Here is a 12195-nt window from a genome sequence, read left to right as displayed (position 1 = left end):
ATAGACAGAAATGGTTAGCAAACCCAGTTTTTCTCTTTGTACAGTTAGTAGTGGTGGAGCCAGTCCTGATAGATTCAAATTTGGTTAGCTGCAACTTTTTGTTGGACAAGACGAGCTCAGAGTAGGCATGAGGGGAGAAAACTTTACTCCAGAAAATGTTGGTATCTTCTAACAGGAATGAATTAAGGCACTGGAATAGCTTTCTTTACGTTGAGATAATAAACCCATTTACGCCTTTCCAGTGGGGAATTTATAGTATCCTGTATGCATCCTTCAGTGCACTTTTTAAAAACAGAAAGTTTTAGCTTATCGAAAATACTTGTTCCATGGACTCTGATGCTCATGATATTTTAAAAGCCAAAGTTTTAAAAGTTAAATGTTTTTGAAGCATTAATAGAATTAGACCTACGAATGATTTCTGGAAATGAAAAAGCTACAGCTAACCAGGTTCGCACAGACAGAATAGAAGCATGAATTTATTTTTCCTTTTGTATATTCTCCTCTCTCCTTTGTCCAGCCCCCCCAGAGTGCATGTAATGAGGGTGGGCAGGTGGTCTATTCCCAGCCCTTTGCCAGCTCTGTATAATATCTGGTGACTTATCCTCCGATCCTAGCTCCTTCTCTCCCTCCCTGTGGGGGAACTCTGCTTGGGGTTGTAAATCACAATCTGAACTAGAACCTCTAACAAGTCTCTTGCTATCCTGTCAGTTTGATACCTCACCTCTGCTCAGTGCTGTTGGCCAATGACCTAGCTAAGATTGGTATTTAGCGTTTTAGTAAAACCCAAGCCTTCCTCTGACAGCACAGCCAATACCAGAAACTCAGCAGGTGGGCATTCGCAGTCACAAACCTGCATCCCACCACTTTGTGACAGTATGTCCAAACAGCAGCTCTGTGTATCATTTACAAGGGCTTTATGCTCCAAGGAATCCTAAAGATACAAAAAGCTACAATAGAATCTTTGAGTTACAGCCCTTGAAGTTCCTGACACTCTGATATAATGGGTACCTTGGGAGAAGGAAAAGGTCAGATCTCATGTTATTTCAACATGTGTGCCCTGAGTTTCAAAACCAAAACTGTGATGTTTAAAATATAATAATTCTTTTTGTATTTTTTCTTGGGATGCGGGCAACACAGGCAAAGCAGTATTTATTGCACATCCGTAGTTGCCCTAAAGGCATTAAAGTCAACCATCTAGTGTTGGACTGCATTCACATGTAGACCAGAACAGTAGGAGTGGCAGGTTACCTTCCCTGAAGGACATTAGTGAACCAGTTGGGTTTTTAACAGCGGCTTTTGTGGTTATTTTCTGGTGCTAGCCCACAAATTACCAGATTTGTTGAATTCAATTTCATAATTTTTTATTATAAGTAACGCTGACATAAAAATAAAGGGTAGAACAAATTTACTATAGATGTGTGACTGTTTCAAGTACTTAAGCTGTGAGTCATACTGAAAATAAATCACCATTGGGGAAGATTTCCTGTGTCCTAGGTTGTAAACATACTATTTAGTACTACACCTAACACACAAGGGAATCTTCCACAAGTGAGAAGTAAATCATTTAATCCATAGAAACAAAAGCAAAATACTGCGGATGTTGGAAATCTGAAATCAAAACAGAAAATACTGGCAACAGGTCAGGCAGCATCTGTGGACAGAGAAACAGAGTTAACGATTCAGGTCGATGACCCTTCATCAGAACGCTGACCGACAACACTGAGATACAGGACTTTATCACTGCTGGATTTCACAGTCTGGGGAAGCGTTTAAGAAGTCTGGTGGCGGTGGGCTTTACCTACATCAGAGATGCCATGCGGATTGCTCGCAAGCAGATCTTGGGTGACTTTGGCTGGATTTAATACAGCACCCTGTCTGAACAGTCCAAACAGTGAAACTATTGCTTGAAGATGGTGTGTTCCACAGTAATTTAGGCAGTGGCACGGGCCTTATTGTACCTGTGATTTTATGCTGTGTGAGGATTTCTAGTTGGAATTATTAGCCAGGCTACAAAAAGTAGCCCTAGTCTCCTAAGAACTATCTATTCATTCTCTCAGACTGTCAAATAATGCAGGCACGGTTGCCTGCTCCAGAGTAAAAGCATCACAGTAGCTCTCCATATAACAGGCAATATCCTGCAGGATGATATTTTTATGGTTTGAAAAGGCCTGCACATTCATAAAGTGGAGCACCTTTCTGTTAATGTATACAGTGGAGTTGATATGTGCAGACCTCACATCACAAATAAAACACCAGAAACTCTTCGCAAGCTTGTCGGGTGGTCAATAGGCCTTTCCAGTTGGTGTCTCCTTCCCACTGGGAGATTAATAAAAGGTGCTTCCCCCAACAAACATGGCATCAGTCACTTGTTTCCTAGAGGAATCAACTGTGTACTGGCATTTCCAGCATATGTCCCCTATGGGGTTTTGGAAGAACCCTGTGACATAGAAGCTTAATGTTGTATTGACCATGGCAGCCCCAGGAAGAGCTGTCCCATTCCTTGACATTGTCTGTAGATTAGCCTGCAACAGGTGGCATAGCTTGGTCACTTGTAAAGCAGAAGTGCAAAAGACAACAACAACCTGTATTTATATAGCACTTTTAACATAGTAAAACATCCCAAAGTGCTTCACAGGAGCGTTATAAAACAAAACTTGACATCGCGCCACATAAGGAGATATTAGTGCAGATGACCAAAAGATTGGTCAAAGAGGTAGGTTTTAAGGAGCATCTTAAAGGAAAGATAGAGAGGTGGAGAGGTTTAGGCAGGGAATTCCAGAGCTGAGGGCCATGGCAGCTGAAGGCGCGGCCACCAACGGTGGAGCAATTAAAATCGGGGATGCTCAAGAGGCCAGAAGTAGAGGAGCGCAGATATCTCGGGGGGTTGTGCGGCAAGTGGCCTCTGATATTCCCAGGTAGAATCGGTGTCTAATTTTGAACAGAAAGCTGTCCCTTTAAATCTAGTCACAGCCCACATAAGCCAGATGTGGCAGAATCTTGTATCAAGGTTTAACTGAATACTGATGTTTCAGGTTTTGTTCAGTTTTCTGCAAAACATAAAGGAGCAGCCACACTGATTTCGGAAAGAAAACCAGACTGTATGATTCGTTCAGTTACATGGAATACAGTTATTTTGATTGTAGAGGTGGGAAGAGGATTACAGCCACTTAACTGCCTGTTAACAGATAGTGAACAGGCAGTTAAGAGGCTTTTTCCCATTTTTGAGCCTTCTGCCGCGGGCTTCTGTACGTCAGGAAACCCCGCCAGGGTAAGTGAGGCGTGATGTGGGTCTGTTGTAATGTTTGTGTTTAGATGACAGCTGCAGAGGTGGTGTGAAGGATGCAATGGGACACTGGTGAGTATCAGAGGTAAGGAAATGTTGGGAAAGTCATTTTTAATGTGTTTAGATGTTTCTGTAGGTGACAGGCTTTGAAGTGTTTATGTGGCATCATCTCATTGGGAGAAGTGACAGATCGCTTCTGTACCCTCACCTGCAGCTTCCATCTGTTTTATCCTAAGAAGAGAGTCATTGGAGAGTCTGGGTGCAAGGGCTCACCTTTGTACAGTGATTGTCAGTGTTTGACAGCACCTCAATGTTGTCAAACACTGTCAAATCATCTGTCAAAAATAAATGCTTCATGTCCCTTTAAGAAAACCGGCAACTGAAGCATCATCAACTGACGTCATCTGACACCAGCTTTCCCTTAATTGGCTGGCAAGCCCATAGGGCGGGCTTAACAAGGCCAACCAAGGGAAAATAGCGTCTGTGCATCGGACGTCGCTGGGGGCGGGACTAGAACCCGGAAGGCAACAGTCCCACCCCCAACTCGTCTCGGCTGGCAAAATCCAGCCCAGACTGTATGGAGGTGTAGGATAATTCCAGCAACTTTAAACAAAAATTGTTCTCTTCATTATCCTGGGGCACATTGCCAAAAAATTATCTATATATCAAGGCTAGTGTAGATGATCTTGAAGACATAGGGAGTTGGAACACACCTATGAGAGTGATCCAAAATATGGAGGCCAGAAAATTGAAAGTAGGTAGTACAGAAAAGACGTAAAAACACAGGCCCCGTAAACATGAGGTAGTGACAGGTGAGAACAAACCCCGAGGTGCATTTGTACCTAAAGATGATGCCCTGCAATCTCCTCTTCGGCATGGAGTTCCGGCAGAGCGGGACTTCCACCCACGCCTCCAATTCCACTCCAACTCCAACCCATTTCCCTAGGTTTGGTGTCATTAGATGCAGATGCACAGCAGCTTGTCATTGGATACACGCCACCAACAGCGCAAAGAGAACAATCCCGACAGTGCTTCAGAAATGCCCCAAAGATCGGTACAGGTGCGCCATTGAGGGCCTCAGCCATAACTGCAACCAGTATGGTGGAATGGAGGTCGAGGATTCTGCTACCAGGTCCTCTCTCTCTACATGAGAGACACCACAGTGCTATTACCATTACTGACCACACCTACTGCCACCTCCTTCCCTATGGTGGGTCCAGGAACCACCATTGTATGGTTCTGAAAATGCTCTGTTTAGGCGTTTCTTTATTTGGCCAGATTCAGATTTAAAACAACCATGGACAGACTTTGGTCTGAAAAATCAGCTGCGGAGTTGGTGTCTTGGGATGTCACAGCAACTCTGCACTATGGTAATGTTCCTACTTATACTCCTAGTGGGGAGCCTCATCCAGCAAAATGCATATTAGAAAATTTACCTCAAGATGTATCGATGCCACATGTGGTGCAGTGCTTATTTTAATTATACGAATTGCATATTTTTAACATAATATTTATTTAATTTTGTCTTGGTTTTCATGCAACAATTACCATAGCACTATGGCCCTTTTATTAGAAATCTTAGTAAGTTTTTCCTTATCTTTTTCTCCCCTTCTGATGGTATTGACTTTTACTGAAATACAGTTCTACATCTGCTGGCGGTCTTCAGTACCTCACCCAAGTGGCCATTCTTCATTAGTAATCCGATACAGCAAATGATAGTGGGCTATTTTGCTATGGGAGTGGAATCATAGCTTAATGCATTCGCATAAAGTTCCTATGCGCAGTACCTTAATGGAGGCACTAACCTTTTCATATGCTAATAATCAAACTGCCTAATTTCAAGGCAGTTGTGTCAGGAGTTCTTACATGAATTATACTCTAATGGATTGTATTTCTTTATCCAAATCACTTTTTTAGTAAATTACACAATCTTGCAACAATATGGTGGAATGCATGACTCATAATCCATATTCATATTGGTAGAAACAGCAAAAACATTTTTTTTAAACTTTGTTTTAAACTGAGTGCTGACTCACATCATAATAATGATTCTATATTTGAGAACTGATATTTTAACATAATCAGTTCCACATGAACTGGTGCTACATTCTGCATTATAAGACACAGTTAGAACTCAAAGACAAATCTACGCAGACAAGTATAGTAGACTCAGGGAACTTTCCAGAGGGTGGAGAATGGTGGTAGGAGGCAACTCCAGTGCTTGATATAGCATCCAACAGTACATGCAGAGGCTGTTTAGCCAGCCCAAGAAAACCATTTCTGTTACTCATTGCAAATAACAGTTTTACAAGCACTGTGTCGGCAGTTGGTAGTAGACTGCTTGGAACAAGAGTAAGAGCAGGGACGACCCAGGTAAAATCCCATTAGGAAAGATGATATCTTTAGGACATGCACGAGACATATGGGGAGGTGACTCATTTCATTCAGATTAGTCACATACCTCTTTTCCCTGTAGTAATCCAACATTGATTGAACAGTAGGGAGGAAATTTGAATATGCAAATCAAGCATTAGTTGGGACTGGTGCATTATCTTTGTACCATATAATAAAGGCACTATGGATTCAATACTCCAGTTTCACACTCTTTTCTTTAGGTTAACAAGAACACACTCTCTATATAAAGTTAAAATTTAATACAGAAATGTATAAATAAACAGCAAAGACAGTGACACTGGAAAATTAAGCAACATTCAGAAGTATTTAAAAACAAAAGACACTTAACAATGACATAACAAATGTTTGATGCTATGACAATGAGGAACGAGGTCATTTTGTGGAATTTACTTATTTCAGTAATTCCTTGAAAAATATGCCCAAATTAATTTCACATGAAATAAAAGCTTTAACAGACGGAAACATTTCAGACACACTAGAAATCCTTGAGGGCAGATATACCTTTTACAAGTTTCAATGTAATGTAATTAAATCTGCTTACTTCTTTAAAAATCAATTTAAGTGATATGTACAGAAGCTATGAATTCACACATGTACTCACACACAGAGTGAGTAAAAGGCAGCATATTCCATTATCATGTACACCAGTCTGATAAAGAGGGAGATTTTACTGAAACAAACAACATATTTCAGTTTTGAATGCTACCCCATTGTTGACGTACTTAGCGTTTAATATCATTGCTTTCATTATATTCACAGGCAGATTATCTAATGATATAAGGAGTGATTGCGTGCTCCCAATGGGGAAAAAAGTTTGAAGGGAATGTGTACTGGCGACAGAGCTACAACATTGTAGCCCTGATTTTTCAACATGGAATCCCTGTAAGTGTTGGAATCTTGAAATCACCCCTACATACCAACAGTGTTGGGCTACCAAGGCGACTGGGATCCAATTATTTTCTACCCAGAAATTATTTCAGTATTTAACTTTGAAAAAAATATTACAGGTCAATGTCAAAGTTCATGAGAAATTTTAAAGCAGCACTGGGATATTGGGAGAGGCTAGGGAGACTGTGGCTTGGAAACAGCTTAGAATAGTTAAATCCAGCACCGTTAGTGATGGACATACAGCAGCTGACTCTAAATCTGTTGTAGCCTTCTCAACTATGCAGTTTTTAAAGAACTTCAATAGTGAACTTTTCAGTGAAGCTTCTGTATCCTTATTCCATCACTTAAAATCTTTAAAGCTAGCCATGCTGATAAGACCATGTGGTGAGGGGGTCGTGGAGGATTTTCACAGAGCTTTATCTTCTCAGAAGTTGTACCATGGTGATTCACCTCCCTTGTGAGATTAAACAAGTTGGGTAATATCCATGTGCAAATTGTACAAGATCCATTGGAAGGAATGGAATTTATGCCGTCAATGACCAGACCTAGTCCCATATCTTGTTTAGACCCAGGTACTTTGATATAAATCATCTTATTATTGAAGAACTTCCCAGGTGTAAGATTTCATCTGGTCATTATATTTTAGCGACTTAAATATAGCAGAAAGATGTTTGTTATTTTGAGCAAGATTGTAAAAGCATTCTAAAATAACTGCTTTATGATTTCACTGGAAATACCAATCAAGAGGACGTGTTCCTGCTATGTTTATCATGTTGCTACTATAGCTACTAGAGGAAATCTACTCCCCAGGTAAATAAGGGTATATAAAATGATTGAGGGTGAGAGACGTCAAGGGATTATTAAACTGATCTTATCTCATTAGGAGCCAACATCCTTAAAATGGCTTCATACCATATCATTCAGTCTGTAATCTAGCAAGTGCAACACTCACCTCTGCATGGTGCTCTTCGTTTTGCTGTAGCACCTCAATAACCAGTTCAGCAAGACGAATTGTATCTTCCAGTTTTTTGGCGGGAGTGATTAACTTTTCTACATTTTCTGTGGTGAATAGTATTAAAAATGAGTAACATAATACAAACTACATTTTCCTCAAGTTACACTCCCCCTCATTTAATAAGCCAATTTCTAAATCTTTCTACTTTTATCCTTTAAGTTCTTAACCTAATACATACTTAACAGAAACATTTTACAAAAAGTTAGATAAAATATACTATATCGTTTATTCCAGTTTACCAAAGATGTACAATGCTCCAGCTAGGATTCTACCCCGATTAAGTTCACAGGTTAGAACCCATGCTCAGTTCTGATTTTAAAACATCCCATAAATCTACGAATTGTAAATATACTGTAGGACATTAATGTGCGGGAAGCAATCCAAATTCTGTTAGATCTCACATTCCTGTAAATTCTTAAATTTTCTCTTTGATCTACTGGTATTTTTTAGGAGGATTTGAATGGTGAGCTTCATTAAAAATCCCACAACTGTTTCAAAAGAACCTTAGGTAAAAAGGCAGCATTTGAAACAAAGAAATAGACCACCAAAGAAAAGATCTAACTGGAGCACTGTTGACTGCCAAAAAGATATTACTGTACAACACTGTTTACTAAAAGCACTTAAACTCATCATGCAATATGTTATGCAGCAACACTGTTAGTTTGTGCTGACATTTATATTTGTGAATGTTGTGTGCACCAAATGCTCAACAAAGAAGGCAAGAGTACTATTTTCTAGGTTCTAACTTGAAATTCAACCAATCATAAAAATGAAACAGCAAATTCTTTTATTAGTTTCTATCAGACTGTAACAAACTCAATATAACCAAGTTAAGTAAAAAAAAAACTCGATTGTTTTAAAAGCAACAAACTACAAAAAAAATTAAACAACTAAAATAAAAAGCTGTAACAGTACTTGGTATTTGTTTAGGCATGCCTCTGATTCTCTGACTAAGAATGTTTTGCGGCACTTTTATGGGTGGAAGTGCGGGCGGTGGCTTAGGCCAAGATCGTCGTGCTGTCATGCATGAGTGAGAGAGACAGGAAAAGTAAGCAAGCAGGTGACTGAATGAGCAATGGTACAAGTGATGAAAAACTCATATAGTGAAAGAAACATACATATTTATGACATTTCAAGTGGTAACCTTGTAACTGCTAATGACAGTTGTAACTAGATGTTTCCAAAGATCTCAACAATGCACCGTATAGCAGATATTTTAGGCACAACTCAAGACATGAAACTTGTCTTAATATCACAGTCTGAGGATATGCCACAAACTGCCAAATTCTCTCTTTTTGCTGGTATCGTTTTAATCCAGTTACGTTAAATCGCGCAGTTCACTCAAATACTCAGCTATACGGTTTTCTTTACAGAAACTATCAGAATTTAGTAATGAAATGGCACAGGAAATCAAAATTCTAAAAATAATTCTACCCTAAAAAATAACCATCAAATCTATTGTTAAATCAGGTATTTTGTTTGTCATTTACTTCTTTGATGTGTGCTTGTGGTTCATTTCTTCAATGAGTGCAACTAGGCTCAATGGGAATCGTTTTCAACTTCGCCGCATGGGCAATAATCTGGCAGAATGGTTCGCTCATTCATTGTAGAACCCACCCAATATACATCCTATTAAAAACGAGATGATAATCGGGCAGGTTTTACAATGGTCGTGCGATCCACTCCGCCAGGATATCACCCAGGTGATGCTGAAAATGAGCTGATATTCCTGTTTATGGGGTTTTACGATAAGGTAAATATGCGTAGATTGGTGGACTAAAGATAGAAAGCAGCAATTAACTAATGCATGCTCTCAGCATCCCTGTCTAGGATTGAGAATAGAGAGGAAGAGCAGGATTAACAAAGCTATTGCAGTAGAAGCCTAAGGTTTAGATAATATCGGAGAAAAATACTATCGAGAAAGGGAAAGAAAAAGAGCTATGAGCTAGTGAGAAATAGTTGTAGAAAGGGCAAGGGATATCTGTTTTGTTTTCTTTTTGAGTTCAATAAAGACTCATTTCTGAAAGAGAATGTTGTTTAATCTAAAGTCTTGTTCAAGACTTTCTACAGCTTTTTACAGAACACACTATGCTGTGATGCATCTAGAATGAAACTGAAAGTAAAACTCCTCTGGACTGCTTGTCTCTCACATGACCTCTGCTGGTCAGGCACAAGTAATCAAAAACACAGACAAATATGCTGTAAGGCATAAGTAATCAAACACAGACAAATGTCATCACTATTTGCTGATATCATTACAATATCAAAAAAAAATTAAAATATCAGGTAAAAGAATAAGGGTCAATGTTCCAAAATATTAGAGCGTTAGATGCATTCCTAACTATGGAGAAACAGGACATGGTAGCTATAATGAGACTTAAGTTTGGAGAGAACTAGGAATCTAATATTCCTGTTAAACAACATTTTCAAGGGAGATAGGAGGGAAAAAAGGTGGTAGAGTGGCAATGCTATTTCTTCCAGTGCGCTCTGCAATTGGACGTTAGAATTTTCGTTTGGACATTAGTAAAATTGCTGATCTGCTATTTGCTTTGAATTAACTTTATTATGTAGTGAGGTGCTCGTGGTGTACAGGTTTTATGTGTTTTGCTGCCACATTTGCTCCTTGTATGTTGTGAACTTCTTCATGCTAGTTATAGATCTACTATTAATTATTGTCCTAGTTCAAGGAGTAGGACTGGTAGTGGATTTTTGCAGAGTTGCAAGAGATAGAACAGACCCCTCCGCCGCCCCCCCCCCCCCCCGCATTTGCAACTAATGGCCACACCAGTCTCAGGGTTATTTGATGCCATAATCACTCTGGACCTGGTCCTTTATGAGGCAGTACCTTTCATTATGTCATGGCACAGAACGATGCTGACATGAATGACAACTGGCTGCACCTGTGCACCTCTATGGGTTCCACTGGTGGAGGGTACCTCCTCACAATGCCCCCTGATTGGTGTTAGCATAGAACAATGTGCATTTAAGAGAGTCAGAATCCCTGCCATGGTTGCGTGTAACTACTCTACAAATTACTTGAAGCTGGGCATGACTGCACTTTGGAATTTTGACCCCAAAGCCTCCTCTCAATCGAAAACATTTGTTAATCTCTATCTTGCCAGGTGGACTACAGCCCTTTCCTTTGGCCAGTCAAGCCCCCCGACTTTGACTGCCTCTCTCAGACTCCTTCCTAAAGGAGCTCCATCATCTCCTCTGCACACACCCTTCCAGCAGCCTAATCAATAGTTTGCTTGTTTCTACTTTTGACATCCTTGACTTCACCAGATTCCTCTTGGGCTACCACCCCATTGCTCCCTCGTTACAACCCACTTCATGCCCTCAAACCCAAGGGCCAACAAGCTCAAGCAACATAACAGATGACTGGTTTGGTCATAGCTCAATTAGCTGAAAATGTATTTTGTCTCCTTGTCTACAGTCATAATCTTGGAGGGCAACAGAAGGCTAAAAGTCCTTGGCTGCAAAAGTCTGCGGGCCATCCACATTGCGTTTGTGCCAGAGGGGCGGGACTTCTACCCACTCATGGCAAGTGCTGGATTTCACAGGGTCGACACTGTGCCAAAAGAAGTTCAATGACCTAATGTAAGAGAACTGCCACTGCTTCCTTCTCTTAGCCGCCAAAGGAACCCCCAAACCAATCACCCTCACTTCTTAAATTGAATGATAAATCAGCATGCACAGCATGCTGTGTTTCAATGGCTTTCTACCTCTTCCACCTGCAGCCTGTATTTAAAGTTCCCTCACAAGCCATACTTGCATGCAGCCCCTTATTAGTTCCATCTTCTCTTGTGACCATCTCCTTCCAGCACTTCTACTCTCTATTATACTAGCTACCTGCTGCCACCTGCGAGATATACTTCAGATGCTTACCATCATTTAATGCTGTGAGTCTTGTTCCAGGAAAAATTGTCTCATAAAACCTGGGAGAGGCAGGGAATCAAAGGTGCAAAAACAAAAGCATTGTGGCAATTCCCTGCAAATTTTGCATTGACATGGAGAATTCTTTGCAGCTGGTCAGAAATAATTTGAACATTGAAAGACTGGGATGCCTTGCTGTTCAGAAAACTCAATGTAGAAGCCCGTGGAGCTTCCATTACCATCTGAACATTGCGAAAACCAGTAATATAATACAACTACATGGCCCTCTCATGCTGCTGCCTAGAAGTCATCCCAAAATGGATGAATTCTTCAGCTGTGCAGAATATGGTAGCAGTGTCCTGGTGAATGCAGGCCTCACGGTGCTGAGGTCTCTGCTTGCAGCTTGGAAGGAGCCAGTGGCGTAAAAGTTGACGAGTTGTACTGACTTTGACAGCTGCTCACAATGCTGTTCAGGTGGCTGATCTGGGCTGCAGGTCAGTGTGCAGAAACTGGAACAGGTCATCCAGGGCTTAATGATTCAGTCTGCAACGGCAAACCTCCTCACTCATTCTTTAGTTAGATCTCCGAGACCTATAGACTTATTGTGGGACACAATAGCAGGTTAGCTTCATCCCTCTATGATGCTGCCTCACTCAGCTTTGCTCCTTCTGTTCTCCTCATCTTTGATCAAGATTGCATACAGGAAAAATCCCATAGG

General features: G+C 40.6%; 1 protein-coding gene across 15 annotated transcripts in view; it reads right to left on the bottom strand.

Annotated features, from left to right (window-relative positions):
* The window catches only part of cadpsa (Ca2+-dependent activator protein for secretion a), a 583962-nt gene that overhangs the window by 151794 nt on the left and 419973 nt on the right, over window positions 1-12195 (bottom strand). For 10 of the 15 annotated variants that reach the window (XM_086001514.1, XM_086001515.1, XM_086001518.1 and 7 more), the window contains one exon: window positions 7539-7645. In XM_086001514.1, coding sequence (XP_085857640.1) covers window positions 7539-7645 — 107 coding nt within the window. Of the gene's footprint in view, window positions 1-7538; window positions 7646-8516; window positions 8619-12195 lie in introns of all 15 variants that reach the window. The other 5 variants (XM_086001517.1, XM_086001512.1, XM_086001513.1 and 2 more) reach the window with 1 other exon arrangement.

Source organism: Somniosus microcephalus, chromosome 11 (assembly GCF_052327205.1).
Source record: "Somniosus microcephalus isolate GS21.2 chromosome 11, FLI_Smic_1.0, whole genome shotgun sequence".
Classification (NCBI taxonomy): Eukaryota; Metazoa; Chordata; class Chondrichthyes; order Squaliformes; family Somniosidae; genus Somniosus; species Somniosus microcephalus.
The sequence above is the reverse complement of the archived record's forward strand: the minus strand, read 5'-3'. Positions and strand labels throughout refer to the sequence as shown.